The sequence below is a fragment of the Gambusia affinis genome, linkage group LG20, assembly GCF_019740435.1.
Source record: "Gambusia affinis linkage group LG20, SWU_Gaff_1.0, whole genome shotgun sequence".
In the NCBI taxonomy this organism is placed as follows: Eukaryota; Metazoa; Chordata; class Actinopteri; order Cyprinodontiformes; family Poeciliidae; genus Gambusia; species Gambusia affinis.
In genome coordinates this window covers 8,584,205-8,608,925 of record NC_057887.1, presented here as the reverse complement: position 1 = coordinate 8,608,925, position 24,721 = coordinate 8,584,205, and the positions used below count along the sequence as shown (strand labels likewise).

General features: G+C 38.7%; 2 protein-coding genes across 18 annotated transcripts in view; one reads left to right on the top strand and one right to left on the bottom strand.

Annotated features, from left to right (window-relative positions):
* myocd (myocardin) overlaps positions 1–24,721 on the bottom strand; it is a 95,250-nt gene that overhangs the window by 1,634 nt on the left and 68,895 nt on the right. For 8 of the 13 annotated variants that reach the window (XM_044102474.1, XM_044102472.1, XM_044102475.1 and 5 more), the window contains 4 exons: positions 24,369–24,515; positions 23,884–24,012; positions 22,022–22,079; positions 16,712–21,848 (listed from right to left, as the gene is read on the bottom strand). In XM_044102474.1, coding sequence (XP_043958409.1) covers positions 21,238–21,848; positions 22,022–22,079; positions 23,884–24,012; positions 24,369–24,515 — 945 coding nt within the window. In that variant the 3' untranslated portion in view covers positions 16,712–21,237. Of the gene's footprint in view, positions 1–16,711; positions 21,849–22,021; positions 22,080–23,883; positions 24,013–24,368; positions 24,516–24,721 lie in introns of those variants that run through there. The other 5 variants (XM_044102478.1, XM_044102482.1, XR_006369294.1 and 2 more) reach the window with 4 other exon arrangements.
* Positions 390–15,676, top strand: map2k4b (mitogen-activated protein kinase kinase 4b). Of its 5 annotated transcripts, none has more exons than XM_044102494.1 (13): positions 390–1,416; positions 3,514–3,549; positions 5,049–5,081; positions 6,585–6,645; positions 7,939–8,113; positions 8,218–8,337; positions 8,867–8,986; positions 9,087–9,138; positions 9,225–9,352; positions 9,870–9,947; positions 10,040–10,188; positions 10,410–10,455; positions 11,780–15,676. In XM_044102494.1, exons 1-13 carry the CDS (start codon positions 1,314–1,316, stop codon positions 11,891–11,893), a joined length of 1,215 nt encoding a protein of 404 aa, XP_043958429.1. In that variant the 5' UTR covers positions 390–1,313; the 3' UTR covers positions 11,894–15,676. The 5 variants fall into 5 exon arrangements, with proteins under 5 accessions (XP_043958429.1, XP_043958427.1, XP_043958431.1 ...); XM_044102492.1 differs by having other exon boundaries at positions 6,543–6,645; XM_044102496.1 differs by lacking the exon at positions 5,049–5,081.

Genomic DNA, 24,721 nt, shown 5'->3' with positions numbered 1-24,721 from the left:
GCTTGTGCAGTGTTTCCCAAAGTGTCTTGCACTTGAATTTGAGTCGAAAATAATTACGTTTGCACATTTATCTATATAGGAATATTTTTAAAGAAACTCATGATGGTGTTGGTTTGTATCCCACTGTACAGAACTGATGTTCTTCTAATGGGTTGTTATGCACTGACGTAAGCATAGATCTCTTAGATTTTACTCCGGAAATCCGTGACTATAATAATAAAAAGACATTTATATAATAAGTGTTGAGTTGAATGGAGGCAGTGCGTGATGCATTCACTTGAACTTGCTCGTATAACTTTTTTTATATGAGTGTGAGGGTATTGTGTGCATCAACAGTGTGTTTATGTATTTTGTATTTCCTTTCTTTAGATTTGTGGGTGTAAAAAGAGTGACTTTTTAAATGTAACTTTAAAACATGGATTAATTGATTTTAAGTGGCGGGCTTCCGTAATTTGATGGAGGTAAAAAAAAAAAATCACTATTATGTTTGCAGTTTATTACAAGTATGTGATAAAGTAATTCAAATAACTTTTGTTAATCTGACTACATTTGAAAAAAATATGTATGTTATTTTCAAATTTTAGAAGGAAACCTGCAGTGCTTCTACACATTCAAAGGTTATAAATAGTTCTTCCAAAACTTCTAAGTGGCAAAATGAATTGTTCCAGGGAAGGTACGAACGCTTTAGGGGTATATACTGGAAAAAAAAGTTAACTCCAAACTTTTCTTTTCTTCTTGCACCATAATGTGCATTTGGAAATAAAAGGAAAATTCTGGGTGTTGTTTTGCATAAAAACTGATATAGCTCAGATTTGCCACTTGTGACATATCCACCTAGAGAAGACCGAAAGACTCTTGTCTGATAACCCATGCAAGTCTATTCTTGCATTTCGGAGGTCGTGATCCGACTTGCAGTCTTTTTAAATGCTGACAACCCAACATTGACTGAAGTGTATATGTATAAATAAAAAGCTCTGGTCATTCTTCTGTTTGGATAAAACAAACCAGAAGACACAAAGATTAGTGCAACAAATTTTAAATGAAGGCATCCACATTTATTCAAAAAAAATTTCATTTTATACAGAGAGAGTACAAATGTTACTATATCAAAATATATTAATGTTTCAGTATAAAGTGGTAATAACCAGGATTTTCGACTGTCCTTAAAAGCAGCAGCGGCCCAGACGTGGCTGTGGTACAGCTGCTGCGTTCAAGTGACGCAGTGTCCCGTCTGGAGGCAGGACAGCCAGGGGAGGGCGAAGTTTCACTCTCTGCATTGCAGCCCGAGCGCTGGCTGCCGCCGGAACACAACAATGGCGACTCCCAGTCCGAACGGCAACTCCACGGGCTCCGGCAATATTCTGGGAGCCACGTCGCATCACCTTCACCAACAGACACAGAGCAGCAGCATGCAAGGTAGGCGTTGACGGCTATTCTCTCGGTCTTTTACCGTCTCCAGCGAAGATAGCCAACTTAGTCGGAAAAGATAGCTTGTGGCTTCCCTGAAGCTAACCCTCCTCCCCACCGTGGTCAAAGAGGACTTATGTTCATTTGTGTTTCCGGTGATAACGTTCAAAATAAAATACGTATACGTATCTTGTCATGAGAAACGTAGAGGACTTGTATGTCAAATGAAATAAAAATGTACAGGATGGGTGACGGAGCACTGTTATTTCTTTGCAAAATCGCCAAATACCACAAAATGTAGCATAGATATAAACATAAGTACTGTAGTCAAAAGTTCTTTAACTGTGAAAACTGCATAATTTACATTCTGTTGCAATATCAATATGCAGAGAGCAAAGACTTTGTATATATAATCAGTACGCCATATTTCAGATGCTGTGCATTAAACTCTTCACAGCTGTCTTGGTTAAAAGTTTTTTATTTTTGTGAAAGCATTTTGGTTGTTATGACATAAAAATGTCAGGCAAACATGAAAGCAAAAGTAGTTCACTGCTGAGTTTACAACTGTAAAAACTTTAAACATGATCAAAGAACGCCTTTAATGTTCAAAATTCAAAATAAAAGAACGCTTTTATTTTGAATGTGTATTTGCGTAGTTTCCGCTTACGCTCTGGCCGATTGGATTAGCTTGAAGTGGCTGAAATACTAACACGACCACTGTTTTAGCAACCGATGTTGGAGGGTTAACTGAGTGTTAAAGCAAACAGTCCTGTTCGGATATATCAATATGTTTCTATACTATAAGATACTAGTCGTTTGAACTCAGAAGTTTTCAGTGTAAAGATGAACTCGGCCCGGTTCTGACGTTAACTCCAATGTTGTTAGCACACTGTTGCTACAACAAGCACAAGGCCCTACTGTGAAATGAATTTCTCTCCCCAGGCAGGCCACTGTGACATTACAGCCCTGTCAGTGCCCGAGTCTTACGTCCAGGCTTGGCAAACACTAAACGTATCGCTCGCAGTTAGTTATTTTTCGCTGAGTCATAACTCTTGTTTAAATGCTAGTAGTCACGAACGACCTGAGCGTTTCTGTGTTGCTAACCCAACTCGGAGTTACTGAAATTAACATAACATAAGTCACATTATAAATGTTACCAAACAGTGTGTTCATTGTTGCTTGTAAGCGTGCTTTGCTGCTAATTGATGAAACACTGGGTTTAGACGCGGCTAAGCTCACGAGCTAACGCAAGTTAGCAAGCAAGTTCCATTATCGGACAGGAAGCATATACCATGGATTGGTGAAAGTTGCAACCAGTTAGACTTTTTCCATTTGTCATGGTTGGCTCTTCTGACCCCTCCACCCCCCGGAAAAAAATGTAAGAAATAAATTATTTATATTCAGAAGTTTACATGCATTAATTAATAGGACATTATTAATTTCATGCTTAAAATTATTGGTTTTTAAGCGAGTGATAAAAAGCACAAGTGTGAAGGTATTTTAGATTTTTCCTGATCCACCCAGGATACAGAGTATACATACAAGTCTAAATCTCCCCTCCATCACACACATTTAGTAGCTGTCTGCAAACTTTTGGCCTAATTCTGGCTGGATATTTGACCATAAATGAGTTTCTCTACACCGACTTGGCTTTGGGATTTGTTTAGCCTTCCTATTATCTGCAGCTCTCTTTAAGAAGCAGGATTAACCAAAAAAAATAAATCTTTCAAATTGAATGCAGTTTCCAATCTAAAATCTTCCTTCACCCTTTTTAAATAGCCACAGCCTTTCTATTAATGTGGTTATTGGTAAATCCAAGAAGTCTTTTAATTTGTCCAACAAGTCGTTCAATTTATTTGAAAGATGAGTTCATATAAATTGTTAAAGGCAGAAATTATTATTGCATCCATGCCCTTGATTAATTTATACAAACTTCTGAACATAATTCCATAAAAATAAATTCGGCAAAACAAATCAGACAGACCCCCTGTCCCACAATCCCATAATGGAAGCTGCTGATACAGTCTTGAGATGAACAGATCTAAGTTGCATGTCCTTACTCTGTGACCGATGTCTTGTGTGAAATGTTTTATCTAAACCTTGCAGAAACCAACACCTGCTGGAGATGTCAAAATGAAACAGGTATTCACTTTTATTTTCCAAGGATTTAGCCTTCTTTTAGAGAATCTGTGGTTGTTATCATTGTTTTTGTTGGCCATTTCTTGGCCAAGACACTCAGTCAGCTTTTTCTTATCCATACTCTGTCATTAATTTTCCCTTTTCTTCCACTTTTTATTTGTGGAAAAATTCACCCCCATCTTATCCTGTCTGCATGTTGCCGAGTTTTATTTATGGATGTTTTTGCGTCCCTTATCCGGAGTTTGAAAAAGCAAAAATGCTATTGTACACGTCGGATAGCAACAATGTCTGCTTCAGAGACACTCTGCATTTTTCTAGTGTCTGTTGGAGAGAACTGTCTCATCCCAGCATACAGACTCCCAGTCTGGTTCCACTGGCACATGTCATTGCTCACAAATTCTAAACTAGGTTTCTACGCAGTCTGGAACAGTCTGGGAATTTTACTGTGTCCAGGTATGGATAAGTATGGAAAAAATATTACTCTGACTTTTTTTTTTCTCTTCACACTATCTATTGTCTTAAAAATTATGCTCCTCCTTCCTCGTGTTTTTCTCTACTTCTATTGTTCTTTTTTGTCCTTCCATCTGTTCTTGTATCCTTCCTTTGTGCCTATCTTCCTTCTTTGTATCCTTCCTTCAATTTTTTTTGTTTCCTTCCTTCCTTACTTTCTTTCTTCATTGTGTATCTTCTTTTGTTTGTTATTTCCACTCTGAGATTTTCAAAAAGCTGCCAACTTCACCAAATCCAACTTGACCCGTACCCGAAGGATAGAAAACTCGTCGGTATAAAACATATTAACATATTTTGTAACGCATTCAGCATTCTATATGTAAATATCTTGCACTGACCATTTGGAAATATCCTAAAAATATCAGGTTTCTCACCAAAAACATGACTGTGCTTATGAGTGGGAGGCACATCCAGAATTAAGGGTTAATATGTATGTACAAAATATTCCAAATTATTTATTTGTGTTGATATTGGGAGCCTGGGGCAGTGGCCCAGGGTGACATCAGAATAGGGGCGCACAAGCACTGATTATTTAAAATTAGCAACTCTCTGTTGCTTTTCTGTTTTTATGGCCAAATATGCTTCCTGCTTCCTTTTATTTCTTCAGAATAAGAGTCTCAAACATGGACATATGTCTTGCTGAAAACATTCATACTCAGACTCCAGCAACTGGAGAGGGCCTCATGAGACACAAACGGGGTAATTTTTAGCAGAAACGTTGTTTTATTGCCGGAGTCATCTGCCAGTGGAACATGACAAATGCTTCATTTTTGGTCTGAAGCTGTCAAAAAAAAAAAAAAAAAAATCTAAACTAGCACCAATCCTCTGTCCTCTCATTTTTCACGCACATGTATATAGCAGACCCACTGCAACCCGCCCTATATTTCACTTCCAGCACCCAGATTTGCTGATAAACAACCCACTTACACTGACGTAGGCCCTGAGAAAATGTAGTAAAAACACTGCCTTTTTTTCCCCTCCTTTTACTTCAGGGTTTCAGATAAGCCTGTCCGGAGTGCCCCAAAGTAAGCACTATGAGTCTCACTCAAAGCACACCGACTTCTACTCTTATGTTGGAACACGTCAGTAGTCTAAAGTGGTTTCCTCCTCATCCAGTGAGCCAAACTCAGGATTAGATACTTCTCACACCGTCATCCAAACGGGTGGTGGAAAACTGGGTTCAGAAGGGACCTCAGTATACTACTGAAGGAGCCTGTGTGGTGTTCTGGTAGTCGGGTGGGAAGCTAGTGGAAGGGGGGAAGTCTGTCCACTGTTAACTCTCAACACGGCCACCAAACATTCCTTTTGCACTGGGGGCTTTAAAGGTTAAGGGATCCGTTTGCGCTCTAGCTGGTCGGACACAGCATGGCAAAGAGAACCCAGCACTTAACCTCAGCACCTGAGAGCGACACCCTCATCCCGGCGCCGGTGTTAAATTCACCCGAGCCCAGTCAAAGTGTCGAGTCGTCGGTGCTGTTTGAGTGGTGGGAACGCTTTGGTAAAAAATAAAAAATGTTTGGGGGTTCTTGCATATTTTAATTGAACAGGGATTTCCAATGTCACTCCAGTGTTTTTCCCCATAACGTGAACATACACTGCATGCCATTTGTTTTTTGGTTTTCCTCATAGAAGTTTGTGAACATTGGGAATTTCTGTACACAAGGACATTCTGCTTCTGTTCGTTCTTCTTCTGACCTTATGAGGAGCTTCAGATAACCCCAAATATTTGTTTCTTTATATATTGCTTATTGGGCATTTAAGCGATAATATTGTTGGTTTGAGACAATTTTCGAGCGATAAAAACGATTAAAGTTTTATAAAGAACACTCCATATTGGAGTTGGAAAAGATAAAACGCAATCAAAAGCAATGAACGAAAAGGAAATAAAAACACACTCCTGAAACCATAACTGAATTGTATGTAAACAAAATTGCCCTTGAAAAAATATGAATCATGAGAATGAAAATAATCTTACTCCATTATATTATGCGATTAATCAATTACTGAATCAAACATTTCCTTTCATTTTATTGACTCAGATTAAAAAGAGGAACTCGTGTACTGCTTCACTTCATTGCACACAGATTACAGTAATTTAGATTCATTTTCATAATTACAGTTCAAGGTTGATGGAAAGCGAAACGTTTAGTTTTTTCTGTTCTGCAGAAACCTAAAAAAACAATGATTTTTATGACAGACAGGTCGTCTTAAGACCCACCCAATTATAAATTTTTGTGTAGGGTTAGGGTAACCCTAACTACTAATTTTCATGAGTTGTAAGCCTCAATCACCAAAAAGAATAGTAATAAAGTAATTCAGACTGTGTGCAATGAAGAGTTTCATGTTTTATTTAAATCCCTGGTTCTACTCTAATGTATTGAGATGTGCCTGTTTCGGCTGTTGGCATCATCTGGGTGACCTCCCTCCCACTCTGTGTGGCAACCTGGATGTGTTTCTCTCTCTCTCTCTCTCTCTCTGCCAACCAGGCAAACGTAAAGCTCTAAAGTTAAATTTCGCCAACTCTCCAGTGAAGCCGACCTCCAGGCTCCCGCTTCATCCCACGGCTCCATCGTTCCAGAACCCCCACATGTAAGTAAAGGCTGGGGAGCCATGTAGGCTTTTTGCTTCCTTTTACTTAGTTACACAGTTTAAATATGCTGTGACAGAGGGCGCCCTCTAGTGGTAGCTTTGGTGCTCATGCCATTTTCAGCCTGAGAAATTCACTATAGCGAGAGACTTTCTGAAGATAATTCTTTATCCATTTTCCATTGCCCACAAAGTATTTTTTTAAAATGTTTTACCTAATTGGTTTTAGTGCTAAATCCTGACCTCACTTAATTCTTCCTGTTTCCATGCTAATGATAATTTGGCTTAAAAAAAAATGTTCAGACCCAACTTTTTTTTGTTTTTTTCAAACGACAGATATAACAAATCGAAATTTTAGTATCTTTTTTGGCTATTTAGGATAGAATGATAAAAGTATCAGAAATATCTATTCTGTTTTTTCCTCATTATTATGTCGGGGGGGAGGGGTTTGTGTTTTTTGTTTCTGTCATTTCTCACAAACGTCAACATCTCATAGAAGAAAATATATCGATCCTCGTTTTTGTAAATGTTGGATGTTTTTTTTTGTTGTTTCAAAACCTAAAAACAGGAATATAATAGCGTTTTTTTTTTTTAATTACAAATTTCCTATAATAAATATTCCTAAAAAAATTTTTAAGTTGTCTTTCCACTAAAAGTTATGTAACGAGTTTTAATTAGCTGGACTGGGGGCAAAAACAGCTTTTTTGCTTTGTAAATGTACATTCTTGAGCTAGACCAGAAAAGCGAATATTTTATGGTATTCTCTGCCAGAATGAAAATTTTTTTTAACAGATTCTGATTAAAGTCTTTTTAACAATTAGCTTAAAGTCCCTGCATTTATACATTAAGATAATAAAAACACAAAAGTTCAACAAAAAAAACGTTGGTCTCAATGTTGGACCAATATTCTCCTGGTGTCTTTTTGCTGCTTTCAGGTGAATTTATAAACTCGGACGGCGGCTTAACATCATAAAAAACTATAGTCTTTAATCAGGGTCTGGTAAAAAGGCTTCACGTGCACAGCGGCTGTTTAAAACAGAGTTTATAACTCAAGTTTGTGACTTTACAATAAAGCAAATGTTGATGACATCGTGGTAAGACTCCAAACTGTCTCTTTGGTTGTTGAAACTAAACGAGTTCGACTACGGCAATGCTTCTGGTTCTTCAGTATTTGTTTTTTTTATTATTTTTTTTTTAAATTCTCCTTCTAATTTCTTCCTCCTTCGTCATCGTCCGGTCTCTGTTTTCTCGTGTTCTGTGCTTGACGGCTAACCGCACCCGCCTCCGTTCGTGCAGAGAGCGCCTGCGGACACACAGCATCGAGTCGTCCGGGAAGCTGAAGATCTCCCCGGAGCAGCACTGCGACTTCACCGCGGAGGACCTGAGAGACCTCGGGGAGATCGGCCGCGGCGCCTACGGCTCAGTCAACAAGATGGTCCATAAACCGACGGGCCAGATCATGGCAGTCAAGGTGATTCACGGCGACCGCGGAAGGACATCCGTGTGATGTGATCTGGACGTTTTCCGTTTGTACAGCTGACCGCGTTCGGCGCGTCTGTGTGAATTTCCCCCCAGAGGATTCGCTCCACTGTGGACGAGAAGGAGCAGAAGCAGCTGCTGATGGACCTGGACGTGGTGATGAGGAGTAGCGACTGTGCCTACATTGTCCAGTTCTACGGCGCCCTCTTCAGAGAGGTCTAGAAAATTCGCCATGATCTCACTTAGAGGGGCAGTATCACGTAAAATCGACTTTTGTTTAGCTTTACATCATGTTATAATGTTATTCCCTCATCAAAGAAGCACCTGGAGTGTTACCTTGATACTTTCATTAATGTTTGAGAAATTCTTTAATCTCCATGGCAACGCCTGAGTGGACCTAGCCCCGCCTTTGAGTCAGAGCTCTTCCTCAGAGCTGCAGTTTCCAAGCTTGTTTCCAAACTTGAGATGTTGTGATGACTTTTTTTTAGAAAGAGCAGGAGTTATTAAAGAGACGGAGGCCCAATTTCAAGGCATTAAATGAGGAAGTAAAATTGCTTTTGATTTTTTTTAACATCTTAAGTTAACAGTTACTTGATTATGTCATATAATAGCAGTATATTCCTGTAAAATACTTAATACTGCCCCTGTAGTCTTTAAAATATACTTTACTACTAACAGTTAACGTTTGTATACTTCCTGCTGTTGTAACATTTCTTCTCTTCTTCTTGCTTTTTTTTTTTTTCAGGGGGACTGTTGGATATGCATGGAGCTCATGTCTACCTCATTAGACAAATTCTACAAATATGTATATTGCGTATTAGATGATGTCATTCCAGAGGAAATATTAGGCAAAATCACATTAGCTGTAAGCAGCCGTGTCGCGTTTTCCTCCTCACAATTTACATGGAACAATTCATGAAAATGACCCGAAGGTTTGATTTTTTTTATTTTATTTTTTTTAACAGACCGTTAAAGCACTGAATCACTTAAAAGAAAACTTGAAAATAATTCACAGAGGTAAGAGTTGTATTTAGTTCTTAGCTTCAGTACCTAACGTTCGCTTTAATTTCTATCAAATTGACTCATTTTCCCCGTCTTGGCAGACATCAAGCCTTCCAACATTCTAATGGACAGAAGGGGAAATATCAAACTGTGTGACTTCGGCATCAGCGGCCAGCTGGTGGATTCCATAGCCAAGACTAGAGACGCAGGCTGCAGGCCTTACATGGCAGTAAGCGCCAACCACTTCACCTTCAACTAAATTTGTGGCTCTTTTAATGTACATAAATTTAAATTGGGCCCGTTTATTCAGCACTAAACGCACCTTAGAGATTTTTAGACAAGGGGAAACGAAATTCTTTAAGCTTTTTAATGTGTTTTACTATCAGGACTAAAAGAAAAAATGATCAATTTTAACAGGTGTAGTTTGCTTTGGACTAATTTAATAGTTTCCCCAGCCTTAACTACTGCTTACCTGAAATTAGTCGTTTGTTCTTGATCACTGAATTGACTGGAAAATGTTAGAATCTGTAACAAAAGATCAAATCTATATATTTAAACCAAATTCTCTACTGGGGATGTGTTAAAAGTGTCAAAACGTGATTATTTTCTCTTGTAATTGCAATGGTTTTGAATTCACAACTGACCTACTTATCGGGTAATTAAGCTAAAATAAAAACCTAAAAAAGCTGCCTTATCTAATCTATTTTATGTGAATGTTTGCTTCTATTTTTTTTCTTTTCTGCCAGCCTGAAAGGATAGACCCCAGTGCTTCCAGACAGGGCTACGACGTCCGCTCCGACGTTTGGAGCTTGGGAATCACCTTGGTAACCGATAAGATCTCCAGATCTGATTTTTAAACCGCAGCTCAAACGAGGCTGGTCAGGGTTGCTCAGACTGTTTTCGTTCTTTCTTCCAGTATGAGTTAGCCACAGGAAGATTCCCGTACCCCAAGTGGAATAGTGTTTTTGATCAGCTCACACAAGTGGTAAAAGGAGAGCCTCCACAGCTCAGCAACTCGGAGGAGAGGCAGTTCTCCCCGAAGTTCATCAACTTCGTTAACCTATGGTGGGTTTCGTCGCAGGAAACATTTCTGCCTCGTTTTCTTTTTAGCTTCCCCAGAATAAAAATTGGATGCTGGTAATTTTAGGGTCAGATTTTTTCCCCTGGAAATGCCTCCCGCTTTCCTTTTGTGCCTTTTCAGTTTCCGGCGTGTGAAATCTGACCTGAGCTCTGCTTAATCGGTGATGGATAAACAGCTCTTTTTTTGTTTGTTTTGTTTTGTGCAGCCTTACAAAAGACGAGTCAAAGAGGCCAAAGTACAGGGAGCTTCTGGTGAGTGCCCTTTCATTAGCTTTGTTAGGTTGGTTCAGGAGCTGGATTGAAAAGAGTTTGGTCATAATTTGAAGTATTTTCTGTTGTTAAAGGCTAAACTGACTTCTGGCATAGGACTCGTTTCTTTAGTTCAACTTGTGAACTTAAAGATGTCACAAAATAATTTGTAAAACTCATGTTGATATCACAGAGCTGTCTACAAGAAACTTAAGGATGCTGAAGACATGGTTTAATTATGTAGTTTAAAAGTAAGTTAGTCTTTTCAGCATTAAATTTAAGCAGGGGTGTTGGCAAATGTTGTTTAATGATTTTAATTTGAAACTTATTGATATATAGAGCATTACTGCAGTTTTTATTCTGTTGTCAACCTCTGTTAAAGCAACGTTCCTCTCAATACCAGCAGTAGTTCCCTAAATGGTTGTTGCTGAGTAAAATTTGGTATTCAGCTAGTAAACTATTCTGACTTCTGAAGGAATGCCTCAATGGAGTTTTAAGCAATTCATTTTCTTATTTCCTGCACTTGGTAGCTGTACTGCAATTCTAATAGTAGCATTTTTACCGTCAGAAATGACGAGGCCATCCTGCCAAAGCCAATGTTCTGTAAATACTTTCTTTTTAAAACCACCCACCAAGCTAGTTTTTGTAATTCATGTATTCAAATAACAAAAATGTAGAAAACTAAACTTGTTTGTACCAACGTCGATATTTGCTGTTGTTTTTTTCTTTTTTTCTTATTTTTGCATGTCTTTTCTGAACGTGAAAAGTGTTTTTGAAAAAAGTGCCAGATTTTTAAAAACTCTTTTTTCAAAGGGGCGATTGTCAAAAACCTTTGGTGTGGACTAGATTGGTTTAGGAAAATCAAGACAAGCAGCCTAATTTTGCAAAATCACACATCCATCAAACTTTACTTCAACTCTTTTTTTGAATTATTATTATTTAAACTAGAAATGTGTGCTGAAGAAGTGATAGAAAAGGAAGGCAGTGTGAGGGAAAAAACATGAACTTGAGTAGTTTTGCGATAATTTTTAACACAGCCCACCACTCCTTTAGCCATTCTCAGGAACTTCTTTTGAATTTTTTTTAGGTTATTATTGTTGAATTATCGCCACCTGCTGGTACAGTCATGTAAAATTGTTTTTCTTCTCAAAAACAAAGGAAAAAAATATCCATAATATGGAAACTGGGGCACAATTACAAATACACCTATAATGACTTTCTGTAGGCATTTAGGCCACATTTAACCCAAAATTTGCTCAAACCTGGAGCCGTTTTGATCTCAGCGACACCCAAACGAGCCTGAAGCTTCTTGCCTCTTCTCTCCCAGAAACACCCGTTTATTCTGATGTACGAGGAGCGCTTCGTGGACGTGGCCAGCTACGTGTGTCGCATCCTGGATCAGATCCCCGCCTCGCCCGTCTCCCCTATGTACGTCGACTAATGCCAAGAAGAGCGTTCCTGTTGGTGGAGGAGGGAAGGGTCCCTTAACGTCCAGAGTGGGGCGGTACACTAAGCTTTGACGCTTGTCAACTTAGCCTTCAGTTATGTAAGATCACCTGTTTGTTCACATGTTCCAAAGAACAAAGGAATTAAATCCAAACTTCCCAGTGCAAGGAGATGAAAATCCCCCCCCAAAAAAAGAAGAAACATTTTCCAGTCATTTTAAGATCGCAAAATAATCTCTTCCACGTTAAAGCAGAGACACTTGAAGCAGCTTCTTTGTCTTAGTAAAGCGCAATGCATCTTTTTATGTGGCACAAAGAATAGAGTATACATACATACAACTTGATCTACCAAATGAAATTGTGTGGAGCTTATGATGTATGAACAAAACAGCAGATTGTACGTTGTATGCATATTGTCTTCGCCTAAAGTATCGACTTGTATGGGTTATTGCTGATACACCTACTGTCTAAAAAAATCACACACTTTCACACGTTTTGCTGTGAGCACCTTCACACACAGTCAATGAATGGCTATGCAAATGTTTCTTTTCAGAAAGCTTATGGTAGCGTGGCTTTACTTTTTTTTTTTTTTTTTCCCAATATGCAATCTGTGACGGCTTGTCTTAAATGGTTTATCTTCTTACACCTACTGCAGTGCTGGGCTCAGTGTGTGAGCTTTGACCTCTTTGTTTAAGTCACTTAACTAGGTGTGTACTATTCCAGAAGAACATTTTCAGTTGGGTATTGATGCTAAACGCCCAAAACAAAGGGCACACAGTAAGGTAAGCTGTTAGTTGATGGGAGAGACAAGGAAAAAACACTTTACCAAAAAGAGAAGGAGTTTATTATAAAAGACTTGTATGAAAGATAAACTCAGCTAATATTGAAATTAGTAGCTTTCTGCGATGTTAATCCTTTCACATGTTGCTAAATCCTATTTCTCCATAAACTTTTTGTAAAGGCAAGCGCCCAACAGTTGACGCATGATTTAAGTTTTAGGTTTGTTACATGTAAAGCTGTTAATCTCTGGATCTTAAATATGTGACCCGTAGTTGTAACTTTTTATCCAAAGAAACTTGCAAAGCATTGAAAACCAAACATTTAACCAAATAACTTAAAAAATACAAAACAAACCAAAGTTTTATTTGCTACTTGTACATTGACATGGAATATATACATTCATAATTTAAACCTACCAAAAGTTTTTAGCTTACCAGTGTTATATAAATTCCTTTTTTAACAGATTTACTTTTGTCTGGCTATCATAAATACCATAAGTTACCGTTGGTTTAGACATACTTGCGTCGTAGCCAAGTACCAGATAAAGAAGAAATTATGTTTACAGTTTTTATATAAATGTAGTACAAATGAAAATAATCCATACTAATAGTGCTAGGCTGCTTGTTAGACAGCTAACATCAATGAATTACTCTTTTCAGCATTATAGAACTACTTTAACAAAGACTTTTATACATATTAGTTTGGCCCTTTGAAATGAAGCTTACTAAAAATTTCAAAATAAAAGCCTTGACCATTTTGACATTATGTAATTGCCTTTTTTGGCTTTATGTCACTGGTTTATCCACAGCACTGTTACACATTGAATTAGCGTGGCTAGTTAAGATGAAGCTTACCGAAAATTTCAAAAATAAAAGCCTCAATACCACCCTTAAGTTAGTGCACTGCTGCAGGTGGTGCAATAATATGATTCTGAATTAACATTTTTTCTGAGATTAGGTAACTGCCTTGCCCAGCAAGGCAGTTCATTAGCATTAGCCTTTTAGCTTAAATAAGCTATTAGCTATTTTTCTGACTTATTACCCATGTTTAGTAGCCTGAATGGAGTACGTGAATTACAGACAACATGCTGGTGATGCCTCACATGCTACTGACAGCATTTAGGCTTACGTTAGCATTTTGGCTAATTTTAGCTGATACGCTAATTTTAACACGCTGAATGGTGCAAGTCCGTGTCAGTCGACATTCTTGTTATTCTCCTCATGCCCTTGATCACATTGCAGCTTTCTTTGGCGTCGATGCTAATTTTCAGCATCAGAACGCCGGGTCCAAACCGACGGGCGTGCTTTGGCAGGCCCCGTTTAAATTTCTTCAGAAATTTTCTAGTTCTGTGACTAAAACAATAAGGCAACACACACAGAGAATCAAACCTGAAGTTAATCCAATGCTACATTGCCTGATGTAAAGTTACTTTCGGATGTTTTCAATAATGTAAATAGATATGTATATAGCCATCCTCACCTGCTGTTCTTGGCAGGTTCTGCTCAGATCTTCTAAGGCTCGTTCCTAAAACATGGTGATCATGTCAGACAGGAGAGGAGATGTGGCTTCGTTCTGAGAAATGTTACCATAAAGACTGTTTTTTTCCTTTTTTGTTTGTTTTTTCTCCTCAACAGCCTGTCTAAGCACTGTACAGTCAAACTCTCCCATAATGATCACAGATCCTCCGTGCTGCCACACACAGGCATGCAGTAGTAACTACAGCTCTACATGTTCTGACAGTTTCTGTCAAATAAACAACGGTAAAATGCTGCTAATCACATGCTACCAACTTCCATACCACAACTGTCGAGAGGAGAAAAGACTCTCCTCGCTTTGTCTTCCACCCTTTGACCCCCTCAGGTCACCCTGGAGCCTGCATGTCCTCCAGTGATTCAGCATGCGTCTGGGCTGAACCAGTTATGCCATTTCCTCACCTATCAATTTGTCTGACCCAAACGTGTCATAGCGTCCTAGAACAGGTCCGACTACGAAGACCCGAGAGGAGCAGTTGAGTTTGTTGAGGAGGTAGCTTCTCAACAAAACACTTAATGCAACACTATAGTCATCCATCATCCAATAAATTTAAATGTGCAGGAAAATATATGATAAGTAATAATAAAATTCTCATTGTGTCAAATCTAGAGTGAAATTCACTGGTTTTATCACCAAATCAGATACTGATTTAGTGATATTGTAATACTGCAGTTTCTGAAAAGCAAATGGATGCTGCCATTGTGGCTCAAATCCAAAAGGAAGTGGTATTCTTGATGAGGTTAATTTATTATTTTTGGCAGTTTGTTCTAATCTGAGTCGCATCTGTTTTTTGTTGTTTTTTTTCCTGTGGCGTTGAGCCAAAAGAAATGTTTCAAATACTTTAATGGTGCTTTAGTTGTAAGAATGTAGAGGATAAAACCATACCAGCACCCTCACCCTTTATGACATTAGAAATGGCCTGTATGCTCAGTTAAATGGTTGTACAATTCAACCATAGCAGTTTACAAGATTAGATAAATAGTATTAGTCTGCTGGAGTATTACTGGTATTGTTACGTTTGGGATAGTCAATGAAAATGCATATGTTTGGTTTATTATGGGTCTCTACAGCCATTAGCTGTGCCATGCCTCCCATTGTGTGGATGTACATCGGGTCATTTTGTTAGGAACAGTGAACGGTCATATATATATATATTTTTTCACCTTTTCGGGAAATTACAACCACCAGATTAAATTCTGTCATAAGGAGTTCTTGTCAGGCCTGTACTTTTCGTCTTCTTCCGTAACGTCAGTAGATGGCGCCGTCTTCCCTGCGGATCTGCAGGGTTTATTATGCGTTTCCAGGAAGTTCACTTGCCACTGGTGAATATGAGTCTCCAGGGTACATGTTGTACAAACTGCAATTTATCAGAATGTTCATATTAGAATGTAAGATGATATTACGGGCAATGAATATTATAATGTATGTTTATTGAGGGTTACAATAAAAGTTTCCCATGAAAAAGACTGAAAATGTGTCTGTCTGGTTGTGTGCTGCTTAGGAACACGGATAAAAAATAAAAAGAACTGAAAATACTTAGCTGTGATCATTTTTATTGCTCTTTCAGCTGTATACAGAAATAAATCCACAATACCTTTTTTTTTTTCCTTTTTTACAACAGACAAAAGGCAAGTTGGTGGCCAAGCAACATGGAAGCTTCTGTCAGATGTGTTTTTTTTTTTGCTTTCTGGCCTCCACTAAGGAGAATTATTGCGAATAAGGCCAGATGGGTGAACAGGACTGGGAAACATATTTAAGACAGAAAGTGAGAACACCTTTGAATGTGATGGAATCAAACCGTGTAAACCATTAAACATGTCCATACGTAAAGTGTAAAACGGTCAAAAATGCTAAAGTCAATCCTGATTTTACGGAGTAGCTAGATGACCCACTGTTGGGGCAAAACTTGACACACACGTATTTTTACTTTCATTTCTGTTTCGTATTTGTGGCAGCGAATGCTCAATATCCGACACAAGGCTAATGCTAAATTCTAATTACTCAATCTTACAAGTTTGGATCTCAGGATTAACAGTTTTCAAAAATCAGACAATAAAGACACGTTCACAAATAGACGTCTGACTGAATTATTGACATTGAAAGCCATCAGAAAGGCAAACAAACATCTTAAGAGTAAGCAACGTTCTTACTCAGGACAGCCATATTGGATATGTTTTGGAGTTTCGGGGTTGATACAAATAGTTGTTCCCCCCCTTGAGCCGTCACTCTGATTACATCTGTTGTTAGACTTTCACGCAGCCCTGAAGAGGGAAAAAGAAAAGCAGCTCCAATACCGTTTCTTCATCCATTCACCAAAAATGCACGGAGAACGTGATTCTCGGGTCAGTTGGAACCAGAACTACGTCAAAGTGGCGATGACCGTAGATACAGGATGTTACGGATAACAAAAATAAATCCTGTCAGTTCCTCGCCCAATTCAAACATCTTAAATAATTCACTTTTACCAAAGCTGTGGTTTTATATTGAGTCATACTTGTTTGAAAAAAAAAAAAAAAAAAAAAAAAAAAACCAACAATGGGATAGATTTGCTAGCAAAGATAGATTTAGCAAATAAAATGGGATTTATTTGAATCCAATTCATCATTTAATTTGGAATGTTGAAAGGAATATCTGCTGAGTGCAAAAAGTAGATTAAATTTATCCCTATCAAAGTCAACATATTTGGGGATAATTTGCTGTCTCTTCTCAAACAAAAGGAGAAGAGACACCTGTGTTAGCTGCTTTAAGAATGCTAATTCCTAGCTAATTAGCATTCCTAAAGCAGCTAGCACGGGTTTACCTACAAGTCCCAGATCTTTATATTTTATATCTCATTTATATGCAATATAAATGAGAGCTTAGCTTAGCAGATGCCTAAATAAAGTTTCAAACCTATAATTTACATCTTATATAGCAATGTCAGGTCAAATTAATCCACTCCTTGTTAAAGCTAAGAAATCATAGATAAAATGTGATGGCAGTTTAAGTTCAAGAGCTTGAATTTCCAGCCAGCAGTCCTGTCTGGAATTTATGATTCACTCTGAATTATTAAAATTTTTTCTATTGCAAATGTTCTACACGACTCTTCCGTCGTCCAAAAAAACCAAACTTGCCCGATCTTTCCCTTTTGGCTCTAAAGCAATGCTTCCCACACACTGATATAACCCCAATGTGACAAATAAAATGGTTAGAATAGTTTATAGAAAGTATGACAAGAAATTCATCAAGCTGCATTTTAATTTCAGTTAGTGCTTTTTTTTTGGCCACCTCTCACAATTAAATCTTGGTTATGCCTTCTAGGGGTTTTCATCAAATATACAGTGTAGAAACCAGATATATGCATATTGTATAAAAAGAAAAACAATTCTCTGACATTCGATACAACTGAACCTTTAAGGTAAGTTAGGATTACAATTATTTATATGAGCTAAATGCAATAACAATGGAATTTTATTTAATCTCTTTCATCAAATTTAGAGGTTTATGCGCACCAAGGTTATTATTTTGTTTACTTTAAATAAGTCCAGATGGTAATGTCAAGGATTTAGGAGCTTCAGATATATTCATAGTCAAGTACAACTGAATGCAGTTTAAGCCAATCCCTCAAACACATTGCTTCCTTGTGTGATATGAAAAAAAACAACAACTAACAAACAAAAAAAACTAAAGAAATCAGCCAAGATACCTAGAAGAGAGTTATGGACCTCTACAAGAAAGGTTTATTCTTGGGTAACATGAGCCTGACTACACTGTGAAGAGTCTGTCTTAATGTGGTGAGATTTTATTCACACTGAAAGGTTTTGAAAGGCCACTCAAGAGTCATTGTTCCAAAAAGGACATTAAAGAAAAACATTACAATTTGTGAAACCCTTAACTTTTGGAGACATGCCATGGGCTCAGGAGAAACTAAAGTCAAAAAGTTGGCCATAATGATCTTTGTTATATTTGCCGGAAGAAGAGGGAATCGAACAGAAAGTATAAGGTGGACATCTGGTATTTGCAGGGGTTAGGGAACACAACTGCCTATGAATAGCTAGACCCCAGGAATATCTGAGACTCCTTATAAAAATAATTACATATTTGAATAGCTCACACACCAAATATACCATAGTATTCATTACTAGGCACAGAAATTAATACTTCAGCTCTTGTGAGTGCAACCAATCAGCACAGAGGAAAAATAAACGCTCCTACCTGGATTAGCCGTTTTGCTAACAATAGCAACAGCAGCGTTGGGCCGACGGAGCCAATAAAAGCCTTCTCTTCAGGCCTAAGCACTATCAGATGTTTACAAGCCAAATTATAACTTTTGTTCAACTAAATTTTATTTACTTACTTCCAAAATATTTATCAAATTTATCTTTGTTTTCTTTTGTTGCTGCATTGCTTCCCATACATGTCGGTGTGCATTATCGTTGTTCCTTCCAATCAGATTTTAGTTCCTTTGTGTCGTACAGCCTAATCTGCCCAGAGCCTTCAGAATCTGTGCAGCCATGTTGACGTTCTGTAAACGAACTGAACGGTTCTTTTAACCAATCAGCTTTCAGGTTCGCTGATACGCAACACCTGCTGGAAGTGGTGTCAGAGGTTTTCCGCCCTCTGATTGGACAGTCAGAGTGAAGCTATAGCAAGTTTGGCTAGCAAAGCACGTCGCCAGGAAACTGTGCTGCTCTTGTTAATGTGTGTGAAATTCTGTTCGTTTTTTGGTACAGCTGGATATAGTGTAGAGATTTGGAGGTGTCCAAACTGTTGTTTTTTTTTATTGTTATAGCAATAGTATTCACTCACAAAAGGTGAAAAACTCATAATTAATTATTAGGCTAATTGATAAACAAACTGTGCTGCAAATTATTATATCTATATATACCAACGGTATATATATATATGGTCTTAGCTGTCTTCTCTCTATATTTAACTGGATATGGCTCAGGTATTTAGGATTCATGTGGTCACTCAGGACACATTTAAATATGTGGTCTAAACGTTGCATTTAGAGCAGGATACTTGAAATCCGAAAACTCAAAACTAACTTTATTTAAGGACTGAACAAACCTTTGTAATGCCTGACCCTGTTATATTGCGTTTTGTGTTTACTATAGTGTTGGTGGCTTGCATACTTGTAAGGCCTTAGTGGTGGATTAAATCAGCAAAGTCCCTATGAAGGCCCTGGTACCAAATCCACGGCCTGCCACTGGTGAAAGTGGCATTGCTTCTAGGTATTTTGGATTCCTTAGCTCAAAAGGTGTGCGTGAGCAAGTTCTGTCAGGACGAATGGGCCATGATTTCAGCAAACTAGTGTGAGAAACTTGCGTCAGGATGCCCAAAAAGATGAATTCAAGTTTAAAGGCAGTTTAAAGCCAATTTTATAAAATCCTCTCTAACCCCCACAAAATTATGTACCGGTAATCTTCTGACATAAACGTAGCATAAATGTCAGACAACAGAAATAAAAACGATTGTCTTTTTATAAAAAATTGGCTTTCTGCTGCAAGAACTTTTGAATATTATGGTATTGACAATGTTGTATAACCTAGAAATTGCTTTGTGAATGATGCTGCATATTTAGAACACATACAGGTGTCTAGATTTCTTTCAATACATTCAGAAGATACTATAGAAATTCAAACTCTTACTTTTTAGAGTGTTCAGAACATTACTGATCTGAGTCTTGTTGAGCAGACCAATTTGTCTGCTGGCTGTAGGGGGAGTTTTTATAAGTATTCACAGTTAAGATTTGAATATATTACATTTCTTTTCTATTCACAAGTGCTTACAATGGACGGTTCACACAATCGATAACTGTCATTTGAGATAACGTGGGTTCTTAGGTCGGCTCCTTCGCTTTTCCCCACATTTTGAAACTGCTTAGCCTAAAAGAGTCAGTGGTCCAAAATCAAAACAAACAAAAAAATATATATATATATATAATTTTTGGTTACATCAAAAAGTATCAAAGGAATGTCAGCATAAATACAAGATCAAGAATAAATACAAAATCACAAAATAAATAAATGTGATTGACTTTGAAATGGAGATGTTGCAATTTAAGAGGGCAAAAATTACATTTAAAATTATCTCTTTATATATATATTTTTTTCTTTTTTCTTTTTGAAGTTGACTTTTTGTAGCTTTCAAAATGCCTTTTAGCTTTTGTAGAGTCATCAATATAAAACTGGGAAATTTTATTCATAAAGGATGTTTTGCAAGTAAGGCACAGTTTGTCTTGTGGTTTAAACTGATAAGACCAAAAATCCCTCAGACATGGCTTTCCCCTTTATGTCTTCCTGTACATAAATATGTCAGAAACTGTAGATATGTATAAAAAAAACAAACAACCATTCCTATATTCAAAGCTCAAGCAAACTGTGACAAATGTGTGTTAAGCAAGAGGTGCTCTGTGAGTTTTTATATATATATCATATTTACATCAAACGTTAAAATGGTTGTATTATACACTTCATTTTCGGGTTGTACTCTCTCCCACACCTTTGACAGCAGCATGTAGATGTGAGATTTTCCAAAACTGTTGTGATATTTACAATTTGGCTGCTTCTATGAAATCCAGATATTCTTGTTAGTCTTTTGGGGGGGATTTTTCTTTCTTTTATTCCAGGAACACAAATATTCACTCTGTAGGTATGCAGTGATTGGCAAATTCTGTCTTCAAGTCTAGGTGGTGTAACACTGATGGTGCGTACAGGAAGGACTACATGTGTCCACTGTCAGTCCTCAACTCAGAGACAGTTGTGCGCACCAATGTTCAAAATGGACACAAATTGTATCAAAGAGCACCTGTTTTTTTTTTTTGTTTGTTTGTTTGGTTACGATGACATTGGTGGAAAATAAGTTCAGTAAAGTTTAGATTCAAGATAAAATGTCAACATCTCTTTAGGCTGTCACACTTTGGACGACTAAACAAAATAATATTCCACTGTACGACAGCAGAGAGGAACTTCTCACACTTAGACTAAAGAAATCTAGGGCAGAATTCAATGGTTCTTTGGTATTAATGTTGGCATTGTTGCTTTCACCAATGCTCCAGTTGAAGGTCCATGGCAGAGTTCAAGTTAATGTCCGTCACATCCAGGAACTCTGTGTTAAAGATGCTGGGTGCACTGGGCTGAGCAGCGCCGGCGAAAGCAGTCGCGGAACTGGGAGGCGTCAGGTCCAGCCACTCCATCGTTTCCCACGGCGTCTCGCTAAAGGCCATGCTGACCATCCCCTGGACCTCAGGGACGGCGAACACCTTACTGCTACCGGGCGACAGCGGCGTGTCTAACCGATCTCTGTTGGTCTGGAGTTTGTCCGGCTGGGAATGGTGGGGGCGGCAGTGGTGGCTGCCGTACTCTTCAGCGTCTCTGTTCCCTTCGTCTTCCTGGTGTCCGGCGGCGGCGGCCATTTTAAGGAGCCCCATCTCCCCTCCCCGTCCCATAGGGTTACCCAGCAGAGTCTGCAAGTGGCTCTCGGTGGCGTGATTGGCGGCATGGTCGTAGGGCATCTGGTTGGGGGACAGGTGTTCGTAGTGCCAGTGGAACCTTGGGATGAGAAGGCCGGGACACCCTGGGGACACAGTAATGTGAGGCACAACTTGTGTTACAGAGGACCTCTCCCTCTCTTCTCTTGCGTTAGCTGGCATCTCTTAAGGAGAAAGGAAAGGATGGATTGTCTTAGCATTTGGAGGAAGTGGATGCCAACATTTCCAACTCAGATTTCTTTTATTTTTCTCGTGTTTTACGTCAGATTTACAAGGTGTTTTTACTCCCAGGAATAACTTTGGGGCTTTCTAAAAGCTAAGCAGATATTCTGCTTACCTCCGCTTTCTATGAGCACGTCCAGCAGTTCATCCATCTGCTGACTCCTGGTCAGTTGCTGAAAGTGCAATAGAGAGAAATTCTTATCAATCAGCGGTTTAAATCGCTCAACTTTGACAGGATTGCATTCAATAACTTCCCATTATAAGCTCCAGAAGTCCCTTAAACCTTCAGAGGGGAAGCATGATATATCGGTATCAACATCAATATCAACCAATCTTTAGCAATTTTTCAACTTATTGATATCGGTTTAAGTCAGTGTTTCTCAATTCCCGTCCTCGGGCCCCCCTGCCCTGCATGTTCTAGATCAGTGGTCTCAAACTCCAGTCCTCGAGGGACGCTGTCCTGCAGTTTTTAGATGTGCCACAGGTACAAAACACTGGAATGAAACGGCTTAATTACCTCCACCTTGTGTAGATCAGTTCTCCAGAGCTTTAATTATTCTATTCAGGTGTGGTGCAGCAGAGGCACATCTAAAAGTTGCAGGACTGCGGCCCTCAAGGACTGGAGTTTGACACCCCTGGTCTAGATGTTTCCCTTCTGCCACACACTTGGATTGAATCTTTGGGTGATTAACAGGCTCCTGCAGTACTTGGTGGCTGCAGAAGACGTCATGCAATCATTTGAATCAGCTGTTCTGGTGTAGAGGCACATCTAAGACATGGAGAGCAGGGGGGCCTGAGGACTGGAATTGAGAAGCACTGGTTTAAGTAAAACTGGGCCGATATTTTCAACCAACTGATATGTCCTTCTGGTTGATATTTGTGAGAATCCCTAATGAAAATGGTTGTAAACTGGACCTCAGTACAAGTCAAAATAAATTCTAGAAGCAGGTTCTGATGATTTCCTCTGGAAATTCTGGCATTAAACAATGTCTCTTTGTGAAGCATGCTACTGGTAACAGATGATGTAGTACTGGAGTCTTCAAATCCAGTGCTCAAGGACTGGTCTGTGTCAAATAATCAGGTCATGAGCAGGTCTTTGGAGAACTTGCCTGGATACAAAGGAGGTAAATCTTCCATTTGATTCAGGTGCGTTTGACAAGGGACATTAGTAAAAACAATTACATGGCACCGGCCGTTGGCGACTGGGTTTGAAGATCCCTGGTCTACTAGTGTTTGGTGCTGGTGCTTTTTTCCACAGGCAAGAGGCTGGGTACACCCTGGAGAGGTTGCCAGTATTTAGTGAATCTAGTGCAAGTAAAATAAATATCCCAAATGTTGTAGGGACATATATCCATATATTTCAGTGCCCTGGGTATTGGACTTCCTATTTGCAGATCTGTATCTGACGTCTGTGGAGCGAAACTCCAAATTATTTGTGGATTTTTACAGAGAGCTCATCTAAAATATTTTAAATACAATGCATCTTGGGAAGCTGAATTCCCTGGGTGTGATGTTACTTCACATGCTCTTGGCTGGAGTTTTCAAAGCAGCCAATCCAGAAGCTCCATTTATTTTCTTTGGCACTCACTGAATGTTACCCATGAGTGTAAATAAGTAAGACTTTATTATTTTAATTTTTTTTTTTAATCTGGATTTTATATTATTTAGTATTTTTGATAAGACAACTAAAGAGAATCTACACAAAAACATGCATGTTTCCTGGCAACTTTGCAAACTCAATCTTTAGTAAAAAAAAAAAAAAAATCTGTTTAAGACTTCTCAGGAGGGTTTTGAATGTTCATGCAGGGACAGAAGCAATGATTGGGACAAACAGGTGAGACAAAAGTGATGGATTGTCTGGGACACAAAAACAAGAAAAGAGAGAAGAAAACTGGAATTGGAACCGCACAAGTTGAAATGAATTCCCTGGCCAGCAAACTCCACTAAATTTTGTTTTTAGCATAGAATCGAGTTTACCTGCTTCACTGCATCCTCATAGCATGGGGGCTGTCTTAAGTCAGATGCATCTGAATCTGAGCTACTGAAGGCAGGGGGGGAGACCTGGCACTTTTGGCCAACATGCCGGGAAGATGGCAATGCTGACATCTATATGAGAAATAAGTGAAAAGTGTCATTAGCATGTGGTAGGGGAGCTCACGAAGTTAGAGATGCAGAAGAAACACCAGAAATTAGGACTCCACCTCTGAGTAGCCTCATCACAGTTGTTATATAAAGATTAATTGGCGTTTCAAATGGGGTTTACTCGCGTAAAAGAGTGTGATGACATGTAACAGATACGAGAAGAGGGACAATGAGCCTCATACCAAAGAGACAATTCAGAGACAGATCAGAAACGAACAAAGAGAAGGAGGAAACGGGATGGATGGGAGGTGATTCAGTTGGATAACACAACCTGACCAATGTTACAACAAGGCAAACATTCAGATCTTTCACACGTTTACCTTCGGTTGCATATTCTGACTCTCGGCCTTGATGGGGCCGCTGTGGTTAAGACCACAGTCAGGTGAGCTGGGAAATGCGGCCTGAAGGCTTCTTTGGTCCGAAGGATAAGAGCAGTTTAACGGCTGGCTACCAGTCCTCTGCTGCACCTGCAGCAGGCAGGATGCAACGTCAATCAATTAGATCAATCAAAGCTTTAGAGTACATAGAAGAAAGGCTCATAAAAGGAAACAACTACTCTGTCAAACCGTTTGTTGAAGTTTAAAAAGTATCACTTTCCAGATTTTGTCATCTTCCGACAAACTTCCAAGAATTTTGGAGTTTTTCATATGATAGAAATAAGGAAGATTATACA